The sequence below is a fragment of the Dasypus novemcinctus genome, chromosome 6 (assembly GCF_030445035.2).
Source record: "Dasypus novemcinctus isolate mDasNov1 chromosome 6, mDasNov1.1.hap2, whole genome shotgun sequence".
Lineage (NCBI taxonomy): Eukaryota > Metazoa > Chordata > Mammalia > Cingulata > Dasypodidae > Dasypus > Dasypus novemcinctus.
The window spans coordinates 33048372-33065041 of NC_080678.1; the positions used below are offsets into that span (position 1 = coordinate 33048372).

The 16670-nt window shown below is 40.6% G+C and overlaps 1 protein-coding gene across 1 annotated transcript in view; it reads right to left on the reverse strand.

Moving 5' to 3' along the window:
• SORCS3 (sortilin related VPS10 domain containing receptor 3) overlaps positions 1 to 16670 on the reverse strand; it is a 630681-nt gene that overhangs the window by 46219 nt on the left and 567792 nt on the right. The window contains exons 15-16 of the mRNA XM_058298484.2: positions 6195 to 6312; positions 5076 to 5209 (exon numbers count right to left, since the gene is read on the reverse strand). Coding sequence (XP_058154467.1) covers positions 5076 to 5209; positions 6195 to 6312 — 252 coding nt within the window. The remainder of the gene's footprint in view (positions 1 to 5075; positions 5210 to 6194; positions 6313 to 16670) is intronic.

The following is a 16670-nucleotide window of genomic DNA, read 5'->3' on the forward strand; positions in this document are numbered from 1 at the left end:
ACCCATGGTAAGAGGCAGTATAGGATGCTGGCCTTGGGATTAGGCAGATAGAGGTTTTTGGCAGGCACAGAGTAAGCGCTGAACAAGCAGAAGCAGCCATTAACAACAGATTAATAATTAACATCATCATCATTTAGCTAAGGCATAAGCCTAAATATAGTCATATAGAAAGACAATTGCAACCAAACTATTTCAGAAATTTTTTTGAAAATCCAACAATCCCTCGAATACTTTCCCTAACCTCACCCCACTCTTATTCTTCTTCTCACCAACAACCTTGTCATATATCTGTCCTCCTTGTGTCAGTATCTTGTTCCTTGTTCAATTGCTGCCCATTTTCCTTATACTTATTCAGCAGCAAGTCTACACAGCTTCACAGCCACCTCCTGCTGGAAGTTTTCCATGATGACTCCAGCCCTCTGGGGTCCCTTCATTCTGAACATCTCTAGCATTGACAGTTTGGACCTTTGGTGTCCAATAGAGCATCCTGCAATGAGGGAAATGTTCTATATCTGTGTTGTCCAATAAGGTAGCCACTATCCACATGTGACTATGGAGTACTGGAAATGTGGCTAGTGCACTGATGAAGTGGTCTAAGCCCCCTCTCGATACAGAGGTGGAATGGACTTCACCATCCCAGGGTCCACAGGATGGAGGAATAAAATATGGATTAGAGTGGACTTACTTTTATTCTACTATAGAACTACTGTGATGAGTAATGGAAGAAACTGTAGCATTGATCTGGAGAAAGTGGGCACAGTAGTTGCGGAGGGCAGGGAGAGGGAAGAAGAGGTGTGATGTGGGAGCATTTTCGGGACTTGGAACTGTCCTAAATGATATTGCAGGGACAGATGCTGGACATTATATATCTTGCCATAACCCACTGAATGTACTGGGGAGAGTGTAAACTATAATCCATGAGGTGCAGCAGTACTCCAAAATGTATCATCAAATGCAATCCATGTGCCACAATGATGAAAGAGGTTGTTGATAAGGGAGGAGTGGGGGTGGGGTGGGAACCAATCAAATGAACATGACCTGTTTTAACTCAGGGAATCAACTAAGTAAAATGTGTGTGATAATTGTTGGTACTAACTGAGCTGGGTGTTTCAGATTACTCAGCTAATATCCCTTCCTAATAGGGAGGGCCATTGAGAAGGAGTCAAGGCTGAGAAACTGTTGCCTCTCACTGCCTTCCAGAACTAGCATTTAAAACAAACAGAAAAACTATTTTTTAACCAATAGCTTTGCTTATTGAAGTTGAATTAAAAACAAGAGGGACCACTTCATATAATCATTCGCATTGTCCCTTAAAAACATTGGAATGAAACAGAAACCTGAGAAATCAAACAACCTCTCCTATACCAGACCTTCTACACAGAAGTAGTTCAAAAATACTTTATAGGTCATATGATTGGGGGGGGGGTAGGTGGTCAGATTATGACCACTAAACCAGTGTTAAACCTTGTCTATTTGTTTTAATCCTACCTCATCCCCAACAGGTGCTTCTATCTTCTATTAAATAAGAGGTGTGACTGGAGACCATACACATATTACAACTCTAGAGTATCAGTGTTCAAAAATACTTCATTTGGAATTGCTTTTCGAGTAATGTAACAGTCTATATAAACCTCATCAATGGCAGTGAGCCTAGGTCATTTGGGTTTGAGTTTTAATTTGGGGGACTTTCTTCTGATACAAAATGAAGCTAAAAATAAAGACTTGTTTGATTTCTTGTGAAACAGTGTAATATAGATATAATGTCGAGGACAGAACTGGAACTTAGATTTAGCCACACCTGCATTTGAACCCCAGCATCTTCCTTCCCAGCTATGTGACTTTGGGCAAGGAACTGACCATCCCAGAGGCTCATTTTCCTCTTGTTAAAATAACATTAATGAAGCTGACATTACAGGGTGTTGAATCCAGGCGGTACCTCTATCAATACAAGTTATAGGCAGAAACCCTTTGAGAACTACAGAATGACTTGTAAGGATTACATTTTCTGCTTTACTTACAGATGGATGCTGACAACAGTTCCCAAAGAAGGGTTCAGAAACATTTTAAGCAATGGCACCAGCATTGAAATAAATGGATAAACCCCAAAGGTATTACTTAGAAGAGAGCTCTTATTTGGATGTATAAGCTCTAGTTTACTTGCTAAAAATACCTAAGGGAGCATTTATCTCTGGCAACAGCAGGAACAGCAAGAGCTACCATAGGTTGGATATTTGTAGTATATACCACTAGGATAAAATCTACATTAATTCACTTACTAATTAATTTATTCCTCCTAAGGACCCAATGAGATACATGTTATCATTTGTATTTTACAGCTGGAAAGGTGAAGTCAAAGGAACTAGGAATATTTCCCTAGCTCAAAAGTTGGGACTATCAGATCCTTGTCTAGACAAGTGGAGGATAATGGAATTACTGAAGAAAAACTATTTTTGTTACAATTCTTGATCCTTCTCAACTGTGAATTTTTCCAACAATGGGTTAGGATCTATTACAGCTCAGAGAGACAGAGGAGAAAAAGGCAGCATGACATATTCAAGGACAGTGTGTCTTTTTGGGGTCAGTCTGCAGAAGGACACAGGGAAAGTTGATGCCAATATTTCACAAGCCGTAATTCTTAGTGGCCTACTGTACACATTGCTACGGCTATTTTGCTGTATTCATAGTTAATACTTAAAAAATTATTACTCCCAAGTGTGGAAATACCCTTTGTCTCCAAAGGATCAAGAATGCCACAGAAAGGACCCTGCCATTCAGCTTTAAATTCCACTTTATACACCCCATTTTAATGATTCTCACTGAAGTCATACTTTCCAAGGGCATGTATTCAGAGATGGAAGAGCAAGTGAAAGTCATCTAGCTGGCTCTTAGTTACCAGTTGTAAACCTGTAGAAAGTGGGAAACAACAGATGGCTTATAGCAAAAGTCAAGGTCTAGAAATAGGCTGACTGAACAGAGAAGGAATGGGTAAGGCAGGGGCAGTTCTGTGAACCCATCTGAATTTGCTTCCGCATTACACAATAGAAAAGACCAGACTGCACCCTGTCATTGCTCCTGCCCTTTCACTTACAGGCTGATACCTGAGCCCTCAGCTTTGTCTTCTAATTTTGGATGTGCCATGTAAATATCCAAATCGAGCTTCAGCTTTTGTCGGTAATGAAGAGAAAGAATTCTTCTACCTGGGATCAGAGTGATGTACACTCATTCACAATATGGGGGAGGCTTTTGACACTCTTAAAAGGAACAGTATTCAGAAACATGCTGCACTATTTATTAAATGCTTAGTGTGGGCTAGGCATTGGAGATAAAATGATAAAGAATGTCCTGCACTAATAGCACTTATGTTCTCCTGGGGAAAGGAAGACAATAATAAAGCAATCAGAAAGCATGATCATCTCATATAGTAATTAATATCATGGAGACAATAAAACAGTATCTATGAGACTAGGTGTTCTTAGAAGGCATTTCTGAGGAACTGATATTTTTGCTGAGATATGAGTGATCCAAAGGTGTCAGCCATGCTGAGATTTGGAAGAAGTCCTAGCTAGCCCTTGCTGGTCCTTCTCCTGGGAATGAGCCTGTATTAGTTAAAATACATGAGGATGGCAGTCTGGCTGCAATATAGTGAATGAGGGAAAAATATAGGAAAGTAAGAGTCAAAGTTAGGGTAGGGTCAATCATCCACAAATTGAGCAAGACAAGGAAAAAGACTAGTTTACATTTTAAGGGACAGGGGAAGCCACTGGAATATTTTAAGGGATAGGGGAAGCCATTGTGTTTTAAACATAGTGACAAGGTCTGAGTCATGTTTTAGAAATATAATTATGGATCCCATCAGAAGAACGGATTTTGACATTTCAAGGGTAGAAGTGGAGAGGCAGTTAGTAGAATCGTAGAGTGATCCAGATGTGTAGCGATGGAGCTGGGTAGTGGTGCTTTGACATGGAATGTATTTGGGAGGTAGACATTGCAAGGATTTGCTGACAGCCTGGACCTGAGGGTAAGGGAAAGGAAGAAATCAAACCCTCCTGGGATTTCTGACTTGAGCAACTGAAAGGATAGCTGTGAAGTTTCCTGAGGCTGGAATAACTGAGGCAGGAACAGGTTCCAACAGGGAGGACAAGGTGATTCAAGAAGAGGTCTGCTTTGGCTGCATTAAGTCTGAAATCCTTACCAGCAATTCAAAAGGAGACAGATGCTGAGAAAGTAGATGGGTACATATATCTCAGTCATAGAGGAGAGGGATGTCAGGGCTGGAGGTAAATATTGGGAAATTTTGTAGTCACTGACTAGTAAGTGTGATTTACAGGTGTTCTTTGTAGTTGTCATTCAATGGAGAAAAGCTGATGAGGGTATGGAGAAGGAAGAAGAGATATGGTGTGGGGCATTTTCAGACTTGAAGTTGTTCTGGGTGGTTCTGCAGGGACAGATGCTGGACACTATATGTCCTGCCATGACCCAGTGGGTGGACTGGGGGAGACTGTAAACTACAATGTAAACCATTATCCATGTGGTGCAGCAATGCTCCAAAATGTATTCATTAAATACAATGAATGTCCCACGATGATGAAAGAGGTTGTTGATGTGGGAGGAATGGGGTGAGGGGGGTGGGGGGTATGTGGGGACCTCTTAGATTTTTTGAATGTAACATTTTTTTAAAAATAGAGAAAAAAATATATATATATATAAAATTGGGAAGAGTTCACATGGAAGAGTGCTATTTCAGTGAACTGTCTGGAGGTAACACTGTCAGGGAAGTAGCTCTCTGAGCTGTCAGTGCCCAGTTTGAAATTTCCAATACAGCTCTGAACTGAAGATAAGGAGAGGTGTCCTCTGAAATGCTGTTCTGATACAGCAGTGGTCTTTCCTGTGGCTCCCCTTCTAGACTCAGCCCTCCCAACTCACCCAGTAACCAGGGCGGTCAGGCCTCCAGGCCAGCAGTCATGCCCCCCTACCTCTGGATTAGCTCTCCCTTCCCCATAACTCCATCTTCACCTCCATTTCCCAAACAGGTAAATGTCTGGTGGGAAGTGGTGATGAAAGGTCAAGGGACTCACCACTCAAAGTCCCAGTCAGCGCAGACACAGGGTTCTGAGACCACTGTCCCGGAGTAGTCTCGGCCCAGGGCACACTGAGCTCCTGGCTTCCGTTTCTTGAATATTTTCCTTTCTCCCATGACGCAAGGCTCCCCCTTAAAAAGAGATTCATATGAGAGAGATAGAAAGCCACAAAGAAGGTACAATACACCTTTTCAACAGGAAGTATTAGTTCACTCTCTTTTGGTTACCCCAAGTAGCAATCTCATTCCCAGTACCCATCCATGAGTTTTAAGAACAAAAGTGCTGATCTTGTACTATCACACTGAAGGAACACTACTGGAGGATGGCCTGCTGCCACCCATCCACCCATCTTATCAAGGGATGTCCGTGTTATCCTGTTTCTTCTCTGCCATCACAGAGGATGGCATGACTCCAGGCACTCCCATAAACTATCAGACAATTGCCTAAATGGCTTCTGCAGAAATTCCAGTGGAAAGAGCCCACTTTTCACAAATTTTTAACATATCTTCAGAGTAAAATTGAAGTTGATCTCAAAAGTTCCTTCTCTATAATAAACCACCATGTACCTATATCCCATATCCTACCTAGTCAGAGACAAAAAGAGGAGAGGCTTGTACAAATTACAAGAACCAATTGGTTCTAAAGAAGGCAGAAGCCCATCTGTGATGTGTAGCAATAAATATCCACCATTGCTGGAGTTCCACCACTGCCTTGATTTTTTTCCCTCTGGCCCTGAACCCTTTCTCAGTGGTCCTATTTCCAAAGCTCTTGGGTCCATTGGGAGGAAAGGTGATCAAACCACTGTGGGGGCAGGGTTGGGGAGGTGCTCATAGCTGTCATGTACTCATTTTAGATGAGCAGGGCTAAAACTACAGGGTATCATCATCACCACACCCTGAGGATGCTCATGGGCTTCTCAGAGACCTCAATGATTCCTCGAAATATTAGCTGCCTTTTTTGGAGTGTGCAGGCTTCAACACTTCCCCCCAGTCCACACTCACACCCCAGATGGCATACTATCCCAGCACCCCCAGAAGGAAGACCCAGATAAGGTCAAAAAAGGGCTGGCAGCAGCTCTCCTTCCTAGAACCCAGCACTCCCCACCCAGCAGCATACCTGATTGAGAAGGTGCCAGGTCTGATAGTCCTCCTTGGTGCAGCGCCGGCTGAAGATGGATTTGTAGTCCACTTTCACCAGCTGCCATTCAGAGCGGAGGCTAAAGTGGCCAAAAACTCTAAGTATTTTGGGAAGGGGTGGGACAGACAAGCAGAGATGGACCTACAGTCAGTCACCAGGGCACCAAAGCCAAGGGAATAGAGGATTTCACAGCAGCCTGGACTTTACCGGTCTCCCAAAGTGAGTTCCTTGAGGGTCATTAAGTAAAAAGGCCACTGTACACACAGCTCCAGCCAACTGATCTGGCATTCACATTGTATTTGAACCATTTTTTAATTGAAAAAAAAGCAACATATGTTCTTAATAGAAAGGATTTAAAATATAGAAAAACAAAGAAAAGGAAAAAAATTTACCCAGTAGTTCAAAACCCATCACCCAAATAAAACCATGGTTTGCATTTTGACATACATGCTTCCTATTTTTCTTAATGTAAGCACAAGTATTTCATCTAATGAGATCCATTGCCAGGGGCTCAGCTACCTCATTGGTAAAGTAGACTATATGTGTCTATTGGGGGTGGGGTGAAGTAGGATTGTTTTTTCTATCATGCAACATAAAATCCACCCCAAGAACTGAAGTTGAATGTATTACAGGTTGAAAGTTAAACAGAACTTCATGAAGCCTTGTTAAGAAGATTAAACAGACTTTGCGAGAGTCCCCTTTAGTGAAACCTCACATGGTTTCTTGTTCAGCACTGGGCAGCAGACGCCACGGCCCTAGTGGACCCTGGATGTGTGGCTGATGCTGTGTGAAGCAGAGTGAACTCAAAGTTCTCCTCCCCACCCCTACTCCCCAGTGCTCTCCACACTCTTGCATTCTCACTATGCTCAGTGATTTCCAAATCTAATATATTGACTTCAAATCATCTGCTAAGGTATTTCCACCCTTTAGCTCTGAATTCATTTCACAGAGAGGTTATGAAGTAGTCCATTTTATATCTTTCACAAAACAGTTCTCATCTGTTATAAAGGATTTCCACTTATTTAATAGGCAGGGACTCAAGTAAATTGAAATCTGATCAGGAAATAAAAATCCTAGGGAGGAGAGCTTGACAAATATCTTCTCTCTCTATGCAACCTATCCAAATGCTCTCAGATTCAAATGCCACAGCCTCTGGTAAGTCGTCCTTGATTGGTGCACTAGAATAGTAGGATATTATGGTGCTAAACCAAACACTTCTGCCTGCTCCTAATAGTTTACAATTGTCTCATGGCTCACAAAAATATATCATGTCAGATTAATCCCATTTCTTTCTATGACAGGATTACTAGAAAGATAAAAGAAGGAAATAAGTGGCACAAGATATACCTGGATCTACAGGGGCAGTCTTGAAGAAAAGATGAAAAAATATGAGCCAGGTGCTAATAAATGGCATGGCTGGACAGTACCTAATTAAGGCATTAAATCAACCAGGAAGAGGGTGTGAGCAGTCAGCTACAAGGCTCTGTTTCCTGCTCTTTCTTGTTCATCATTTTTATTAATGAGTAGAAGACATGAAAAAAAAATGGTCATCAATGGACGTCACATTTTCTGATGACACGAAGCTGGAAGGAACACTCAATATGCTGGATGGCAGGATCAGGACCCAATAAGGTCTTGACAGACAGAAAAGATAGGCTGAATTTAATAAGATGTGATGAAACAGGGAGAAATGTCAAGTCCTTCCCCTCGCAATTATATGAGCCTTTGGATAAAAGAAATGAAGCTTGGCTGTAGCTCTGGTTAAAACAACAACAAGAGCAACAGCCACAGATTGAGGGTTTCCGTACAATGTGGTCTATATAATTCAGGAAGACAAAAAATATTTAAGGTGACCTTGGAATACCTTAACAGAAATTTATATATTACCTATAATAAAAGAAATAATAATCTGGTCTATGGACCACTGATCAGACCACAAAAGAAAATTGTCATCAGTTTTGTATGTCACCATCCAAGAAGGATATAGAGTAAATATCTTAGTTTAGATTCCATGTATGGGGTTTGGTGATGGCAGGCATGTGGCAGTGGGAGAACGTGAATCTCCTTAAATTTTAAACAAAATGTGTGTTTATTAGCACATGCATATTTATCTATAGAGAAGTCATGTGCATTCTGATTATTGAAAAAAGGGAGTGATTAAGATGTTGGTATGACTCAAGACCTCTTTTCATCCATTTGTCTAAGAAGTGGTGTAAGAATTTCTCTAGGAAACCTGGAGAAGACTAAGGAAGGGGCAGAGGAGGGTAGAGCAGTATAGGTCAACATTCTAGGGAGATTTCTTGAGAAGGAAAAAAAAATAATTAAAAAAATAATTAATGTGAAAGTTCACAAAATGGGAGAGAACTTTCTATAACCCACAAAGTTGCCAAATGGGCAAGGGATGTTCTAGAATTAGCAGATTCTGTGTCAGCACAGATCTTCAGCTCAGGCTTGATCACTTCCCAGGGCTGATGCTGAATTGGAGGCAAGCATTGTCATCCAGGTGCACTGTGTAAATGACACTGAGCCTCTCAGGAAGCCCATGCTGCTGGTTTCCTCAGCAATTTGGGATATCTATTTATGATTTCAAAGAGCTCATTGCAGAACTGAACACCAAAAAAAGGTGTTCAGTTGTGGACTAATTGAGATTCTTCTCTTCTGAAATGTTGGCGGGCACATTTCTTTCATCTACATCTCTTTGGCTTCTATACTACATTTCCTTATGGTGTGTTTCCTAGGACTTTCCCCAAACTGTAAATTAATACATGAATCATTTCATTTTGGATTGTGCTAGTCTGCTCTTCCAGGAGGTCACTTTCATATGCCAGATGCAAAATTTTAAAGATTTAGCCAACATTATATTATGAGCTTTGCCCATATTCTCCTCGGCCTCCAATTAAGATGGGGTAAAACCACTTAGTGACCTTCAGACATTAATATACGCCTTGTCTTTTACCCATTCTCAGTCTGGGGAGACCAAAGTTCATTGTGGGCTCCCTCTTGTGGAGCAGAAGTGACTCATAAAGCAGTCTCTCTTTTACATAGGTCTGGCTTTCCTGATTCTATTCATAAATATTGCATTCATGCTCTGCTCTTCTGATTAGAGCTCATGGAAGCTGACAAACCATGATAACCATAGCCAAATAAGCAAGAGATAAAATATGGTCTAACACATACTCAAGTATTTCTCTTCCTTTTTCACAAATATCCCTGAAACAGATGTTAAGATTCATGACAGAATCTGTGAAAGTGAGAACCCAACAAAAATCAGGGAGACCATCAACAGAAGCCAGGTCCATCATTTTGGGGTGATAAATATGGAAAGATCCATTTGGTCCTTACCTAGGAAAAGAGAAAGCCCAGACTGGTTACAATTAATAATAAAAAGAAACACAAAGTTCCCATATAAACATTTCCCTCAGCTGGAAATGATCCTCTCAAGTTAGGGAACCCATTTCCAATAAAGTAAGGTGCAACAAACTCCTCACACTTGTACTATCTTTTCTTTTTTTAAAACAAGTGGTTCATCCAACAACTGAAGATGAAAATCCAAGGAAAAGCAGGGGAGAAGAACAAAGTGGTTGGAGCATCTTTAAAAGGATACTTCAATTCCCAAATTAGGTGCTACTTCTTTCCAAAAGTCTTCTGTGATGGTCCTAACAGCACAGAGCTCTTTCCTCAGAAGCTGATACAGTTCTGTTATCTCTAAATCAGTGGTTCTCAAATGTTTGCATCAGAATCACCTACAGGGTTGTTAAACACAGTTTGTCTCACCTTCACAGTATCAGATTCGTTATGTTTTGGGTGGAACTTGAGTATTTACATTTGGAATAAGTTCCAGGTGATGCTGAATGCTGCTTGTCCACAACCACACTTTGAGTACCACTACTCCAGACCATTCATCCAGAGTATTTTTAATTTTCTTGTATTATTGTTGTTGGTCAACTTTTTATAGACCAATTATAAAGCTTCTTAAGACTGAGAATAACTCATTTATTTATTTGTGTCCCATAGAACCTTTCAACATAGGTGCTTGACAAATAAAGACCGATTAATCATTAAATGTCAATGAGGGGGGAAGCAATTCTAGGGGGTGGAATATCATTCTCACATCTATGGCAAAGAGAAGCTAATTTCTAGCATAGCCAAATTCATGGTCATTAAGAGTCCCACATCATGGCAATTAACAAAATATACTACTCGGGGCTACTTCCTCAGCAATGCATTCCCCCACTTGCCTTCTTAACTCAAAGTGCATTTTCGCCAATATAATCAAATCCCCATTATGTGAAATAATGCATGTGAAAATCTTAAAAATCCTGATGTGCAACAAATGTTTATTAACTTCCATACTGTTGAATATCCACAGACTCACACCCATGGCCCTTCTTTGTAAGGGTTTTTCAGTAGGGTTGACTCAAAATCGCCTCTTCAAGGTACATATTAACCTCAAATACAGTGCTTTTTGTTTTGTTTTACATCTTCTTACACAGCCTTGGAGAAAGAGCATGCCTCATGTATGACTATGGATGCCTGCCTGGAAGGAGGAAGTGTACCCTTTGGTTTCCCTGAGGAAGTTGCTCCCAACCCCAGAAACAAAATAATGAATGTTCTAAGCCATTTCTCACTATGTGAATTTTCAGGAAAAATCAATTAAAAGTTATTACTTCTGTTTTTCTTTTTCCTTTTACCCAGCCACTTGGAATTTTTCATGGGAGTTTTTGGGTCCACTCAAGACTCGCCTTCTTCTTGGGCTCTCCCAAACTAAGAGACCATCTCTCTTCTTTTTTATAACTCCTTTGGTGTTAAATGTCTATATCACTGGTGTGACTCTGGTCACAGATGATGCTTGCGTTGTCAGTTGTTTAACTTTTAATATACAAATTGTGTTAGGGGATGGTGGCAAGAGTACTAGGCAGGTGATGCAGATTGAATTGTCAACTCCAGTTCAGACACATTCCTGATCTTGTTTTGCACTCTGATGGGTATGGACCCATTGTAAATAAGATCTCTTCAAGATGTTAATTCAGTTAAGGTATGGTCCAACTAAATCAGATTAGGCTTTAATCCAGACTACTGGAGTGATTTAGAAGCGAGTGGAAATCCGATGGAAAGGGAAGCATGGGAAGCAGCCAGAAGCTGGAAGTCAAATGAACCCAGAAGAGAAGGGTAAGACATCACCATGTGCATTGCCATATGATGGAAAAGTCCAGGAACCCCAGAGATAAACAGCCAGCTAGAAGATACTGACTGTGGACAGAAGCAAGCCTTCTAGCCTATGAAATTGTGAGCCAACAAATTCTTCTTGTTAAGCCAGCCCTTTAAAAGGTGTTTGCTTTAGCAGCTAAGAAACTAAAACAGCAGGGAAATTGATGACTTGGCCTTTCTTAGTCTTAAATTATCTAGGTGACCTTGAGCCAATCACTTGCTCTCTTAAGGCTTCAGGTTTCTTAAAGAAGATGAGTGATTTTTAATTAGTGACAAATGCACTCAAAGGACAAGATGCAGAGGTAGTCTAAAGGGATTGTGGCTCTTGCAAAACAATTTCCAAGAGTTTATTTTCTTTCAATCCCTATGTCTTCTTCCAAGTGCACAACCTATCTATCACCTGGTAACCCTATACATGAAGGAATTATCTATTGGAGTCATTCATCTCTGTCTCCACTGACGCTCCTTTCATATAACAGATGCTCAATAAATAGTTCTGGGTTGATTAATGGATGGAATTAATCTAGCAAAAGCATTCACTTCTTCCAGAATTGGGGTAATAGCTTTATATGCCCTTATTTCTGGGCCAAAGAACATGGCTGAACTCTGTGTCCTTTGGGGTTTAGAAGGACAAAAACAATCTCATGGGAAAAAGAGCAGCAGCTGCTCTGTCCCTTATCATCCTGGTCTGTGCTAGAATTTTCCCAAACAACTGTGATTTGCCAGCACCCAAAATAACACACACACCTTCTCTTATCCACCACCTAGACCTGATTAAGCCTTATAGGGAGGGTAGTGATTAATTTGAGGGAGGGGAGTGGTTCACAAAAGAAAAGACTTCATTAGAATTCCATACACACAGAAGGTTAGCTACTCATTAATTAAATGATTTCAAAGGGGATCTTGGTATATAATTGCTATAATTTAAGTAGAAACAATGCTATACTAAATGTAATTAGAGGAGTAGGCGCTGTAAAGATGTTTTCCTCTTTAGAGCAGAGCAGCTCTGGGTCACTTGACTCTCCCCTGCATAGTCACTTGGGTTCTTTTTATAACCCCCAATCACAACAACTTTTACATATAGTGATGAAAGCCAAGAGAAGATGAGTTTCAAGGAAAGAGTGTTGATCAAAATCCTTCAGGGAGGGAAAGGATGAGAATTTCCTATGAAGAAGCCACTAGAAATGACCAAAGGGAAAAATAATTCGTTCTGAAGATGGTAGTCTAGGGGAACTTCTCTGCAGATTGACTTCTGGAAAAACATTTGAATTAATGTAACTAGGTTAATACTGGGTTGTTACTGACCTGCACCCAGGAAATCTGCCTTTCCCCCACCTCCCTCATTACTACAGCACCAGCATCTTCAGCTTTTCTTAACACAAACTCTCCCATTTTTGTCTGTCTAAAGAACATCTTCAGAAACAGAAAGTCCAAGGCTGACTTTTTCAGCTCTTTCCTGACCTTCCTCTTTCTGTTACTGTCTCACCTGAATTCTCAGGCTAGCAACCTTTGCCTCAGCATGGACTCAGTCCTCTCTCCTAACCTCCAATCTGTCTCTGGATTCCTCTAGTGACACTTCCACCGTTTCTCACATTCACCTCCTCCATATGAATCCACTCCGATGCCCTAATAATAATGGTTACCACTGATGGTATGCTTATCATATGCCAGGGATTCTGGTAACTATTCCACAGTTATTATCACCTTGAATTGTTCACACAAGGCCCTGGAGAATTGTAGGTATAGCCATTTCAGATGAGGAAACTGAGACCTGGGAGCCATGGTCAAGATCAAGTTTGAGCTGGGATTCAAGTTGATAGTCATGTGATGTCAGAGCGCTTACTCTCTACTGTTGAAGCCTGTAATCCAGGTTTTCAGTACCTTGTCTCCATATTAGTTTCACTTGTTTCAGCATCTATCCATCTTCATGAAAATTATTCTCCATTAGTTTCCAGATAGTTGTTCCAAAGCATTATTTCAGTAACACTACATTTCTGTGCAGAAACTATGGTAATGGAATAGAGTCCACATTCCTTGAATTAGTATCCCATTTCAGATCTGGAGCTCACATTACTTTGCAAACTTTTCTTCCTTCTTGTTTCAGCCAAACTAGTCTATTATCCTCTCCACAAATACCTATTCTTCATAGACATCTGTGTGCACATGTACATGTACACATATGCACACACTCTCTCACGCACATATCTCCTTGCTCTTGCCATGCAAGAGCACTCTCCTTCAGTCTGCCTGCCTTGATCCTTACTTCCATGCCACCTCCTTTAGGAAGCATTCCTTAGGTAATGTAAGCCTGAGCAAGCTTCTCAAATTTTTGACTTCCTGTATGAACAGATGGTGAGCTTATATTTTTGGTTCTGTAAGACCATATTCTTCTTGTCATCCTCTTACTTCTCTAATTGACCTTCTCTACCATCCCTTCCTCATCCCATCTCTGAATGTCTTAACTTAAGCCCTCTTCTCTTCTGTCCTGACACTTGACTTTGGCAATCCTATTCATTTATGCAACTTCAACCTCTATGTAGAAGATTCCTCTACCTTCTTGTCCTTTGAAGTCTCACATGTTTCAGCTATGAATGTCATGCTAAGAACTTTGAATTTGATTCAAGAGCCTCTCCGCATAAGTCTCCATCTACCTTTGCAGTTTTATCTCTTGCTATTCCCCATGGTTAGCTTGTGCTCAAGCAGAATTCCATTTTGTCCCACTAAGAGAAGCATGATTTCCTGATGCCTGTTTTCTTTTGCTTGAGATATCCTTCCCTGCACCTCACCTTGTCCAACTCCAGCCATTCTGCAAGTCTCAGGTCAAACAATAGAGGACAATTTTAGGCAAGGAAGGGGAGGAAGAAGAAATTTATGAACTCTAAATATACCATAGTTACTATAATGATTTCCTCTTTGAGACAAAACTACTCCTAAATAACCTATGGTTTTGTTTCTTTCCTTATCTGTTTTCCTTACCATTTTTAAATTTTACATTTCTTATTTAATTTCAATGCATAAGGAGAACACGGTCTCAGTTATATCATTTCTTTGGAATTTGTCCTGACTTTGTATGTGGCCCAGTGTATGGTCAATTTTTTAAAAAGTTATGAAACATTTGCTTAAATAGAATATATAGTCTCCATTTGTTGAGTGCAGGGTTTTACATGGGCCTACACTTAAATCAAGCTAACTAATAGTGTTGCTTATAACCAAAATCATACTAACTTTTTGACTGCATTGTCTATTGGTCTCTAAGTGTGGTTTATTAAAATATTCCCCCATGATTGCAAATCTTCCATTTTTCCTCGTGTACCTGTAAGTTTTCTCATTACGTATTCACAAAGCAATATAAGCTTTGAGATTGTTTTATTTTCTTAGTGGATTACACTTTTTTAGTTTTAATTCCAATGCTAACTTTTCTATTCTTCCCTCCATGATCCTTCCTCCTCTTCTCTTCTCTTCCCTTTCTTCATACGAAGAAAAAAATAATCTCTCCCCTCTGAATTTCTGTGACATTTTATCTGTACTTTAGGGATGGTGCTCAGCACTTTCAGTGGTATTTGAACTTCACGGACTAACCTCTTTGCCAGACGGTAAGCTTTTGAAGGTCTGAGACTCACATAAGCAGTGCCTTATGTGTCATTAAGTGATTGTCATATATTTATTGGCTGAGAGGCAGTGGAGTGAACGAGCCCGAAGAAGACTTTGCAAAAAATAAGTACTAAGTAGAAGTTGACCAAATAACAATACTAATTAATAATAAAAATATTAGTGAGCATTTATTGAACTCTTATTGTATGCTAACCACTTTACAAGGATTACCTCATTTCATTTACTACTCCCAACTTAGAGAGGAGGAAAGTGAGACTCATGGAGGTTAAAGAATTCATCCCACAATGGTACACAGCATGTAAGTGATGCAGCCAGGAGTCCAGCTTATGCATTTGCTGCTCCTGTTTTGACAAGGCTTAAGCACTGTACTTTCAGCAAGGTTCCATACTCCTTTTTAAGTGTTTCATAACTCATTAGCAATCAATTGACTGCACAGTTTGGCACTGAGATGTGGGCCTGGGGAGCCTCTTTGTTCCAGCTTTTAAAAGCCTGTTTGCACAAAAGGCAGAAATATCATGAAATATATAAAACTGAAAGCACAGCTGGAGGAAGGAAGGAAGGAGAAATCGGAAATGATGTATCTAGAAGGCTCCAATGATGGCCCTATTTGTGTCAAGATCTAAAGCATCTACTGTCTAGGGATGTACTTGAACCTGAGCTATGACAATAAAGGCCAGCACTCAAATGGCTGACTGTAATTGGGAATCCCTGGGAAAAGAACAAACAGAACTATAAAGTCTTAATGCTGTAAGGGTCCTTAGGGATGAACCTTTGTACCAATCCCTCCTTGTGACATCTGAGGAAGCCAAGGCCCAGATAAAGTACTGGTCTGCTCAAGACCACAAAAGAACTAGAACCCAAGACTCCTGACTCCCAGCTCAGTGCTTTTCCTCTCATGCTGACTGCTTTTCATAGCAAGGTTACAGCAGTTCAAATCGTGGTGTGCTATATGTGACTGTAGGATCATGAATAATTGCTAGAGGAGTGTAGAATAAAGAAGAGATCCCAATCAGGGCTAATGTTAAGCAAGGAAGGTTTCAGCCAAAGCCTACTTTCCAGAACTTGCTGGCTTTCCCCCATGCTCCCTGTGCCTAAAGGGATTTTTCACATCTTCCAAAACTCTAGCTTGCCATCCTGGAACTAGAGAAAGTTACTTCTTCTAAGAGAGAGACTCCTCTTTGCTATGCTAAGATGTGGCATTCCTCTGTATGATTTTTCCACTTCACAATATGGGATCAAATAAATCATCAGAATGATATAGACAATTATGTATCATGTTCAAGCTCCTCTGCAGAGGGCTTAGCTGTTCTCATTGAGCTTCTGAGATTGGGGAGATCAGAGATACTAGGGAGATTTGGCCTAAACTGTGCTTCACAGGTGGCCAATAAGCTGGAGAGGAGACATAGACTCTCAATTTCCCAATGAGGGCCCAGGGAAGAAGAGGAATTCTCCGATTGTTCCAGGTACTGCCCCTTCACTCGCATGTGGATAAATGTGCCCCAAATCAAGGGTTCCACAATTACCCAGTCTGCTGATGTGCAGTTTCTCCCTATTGACACACTGGATTTGTTTCTCCTTCTTCTAAGTAAACAGTTAAACCTATTCTGGATTCTGGTGTGTCACACACTATCTTCT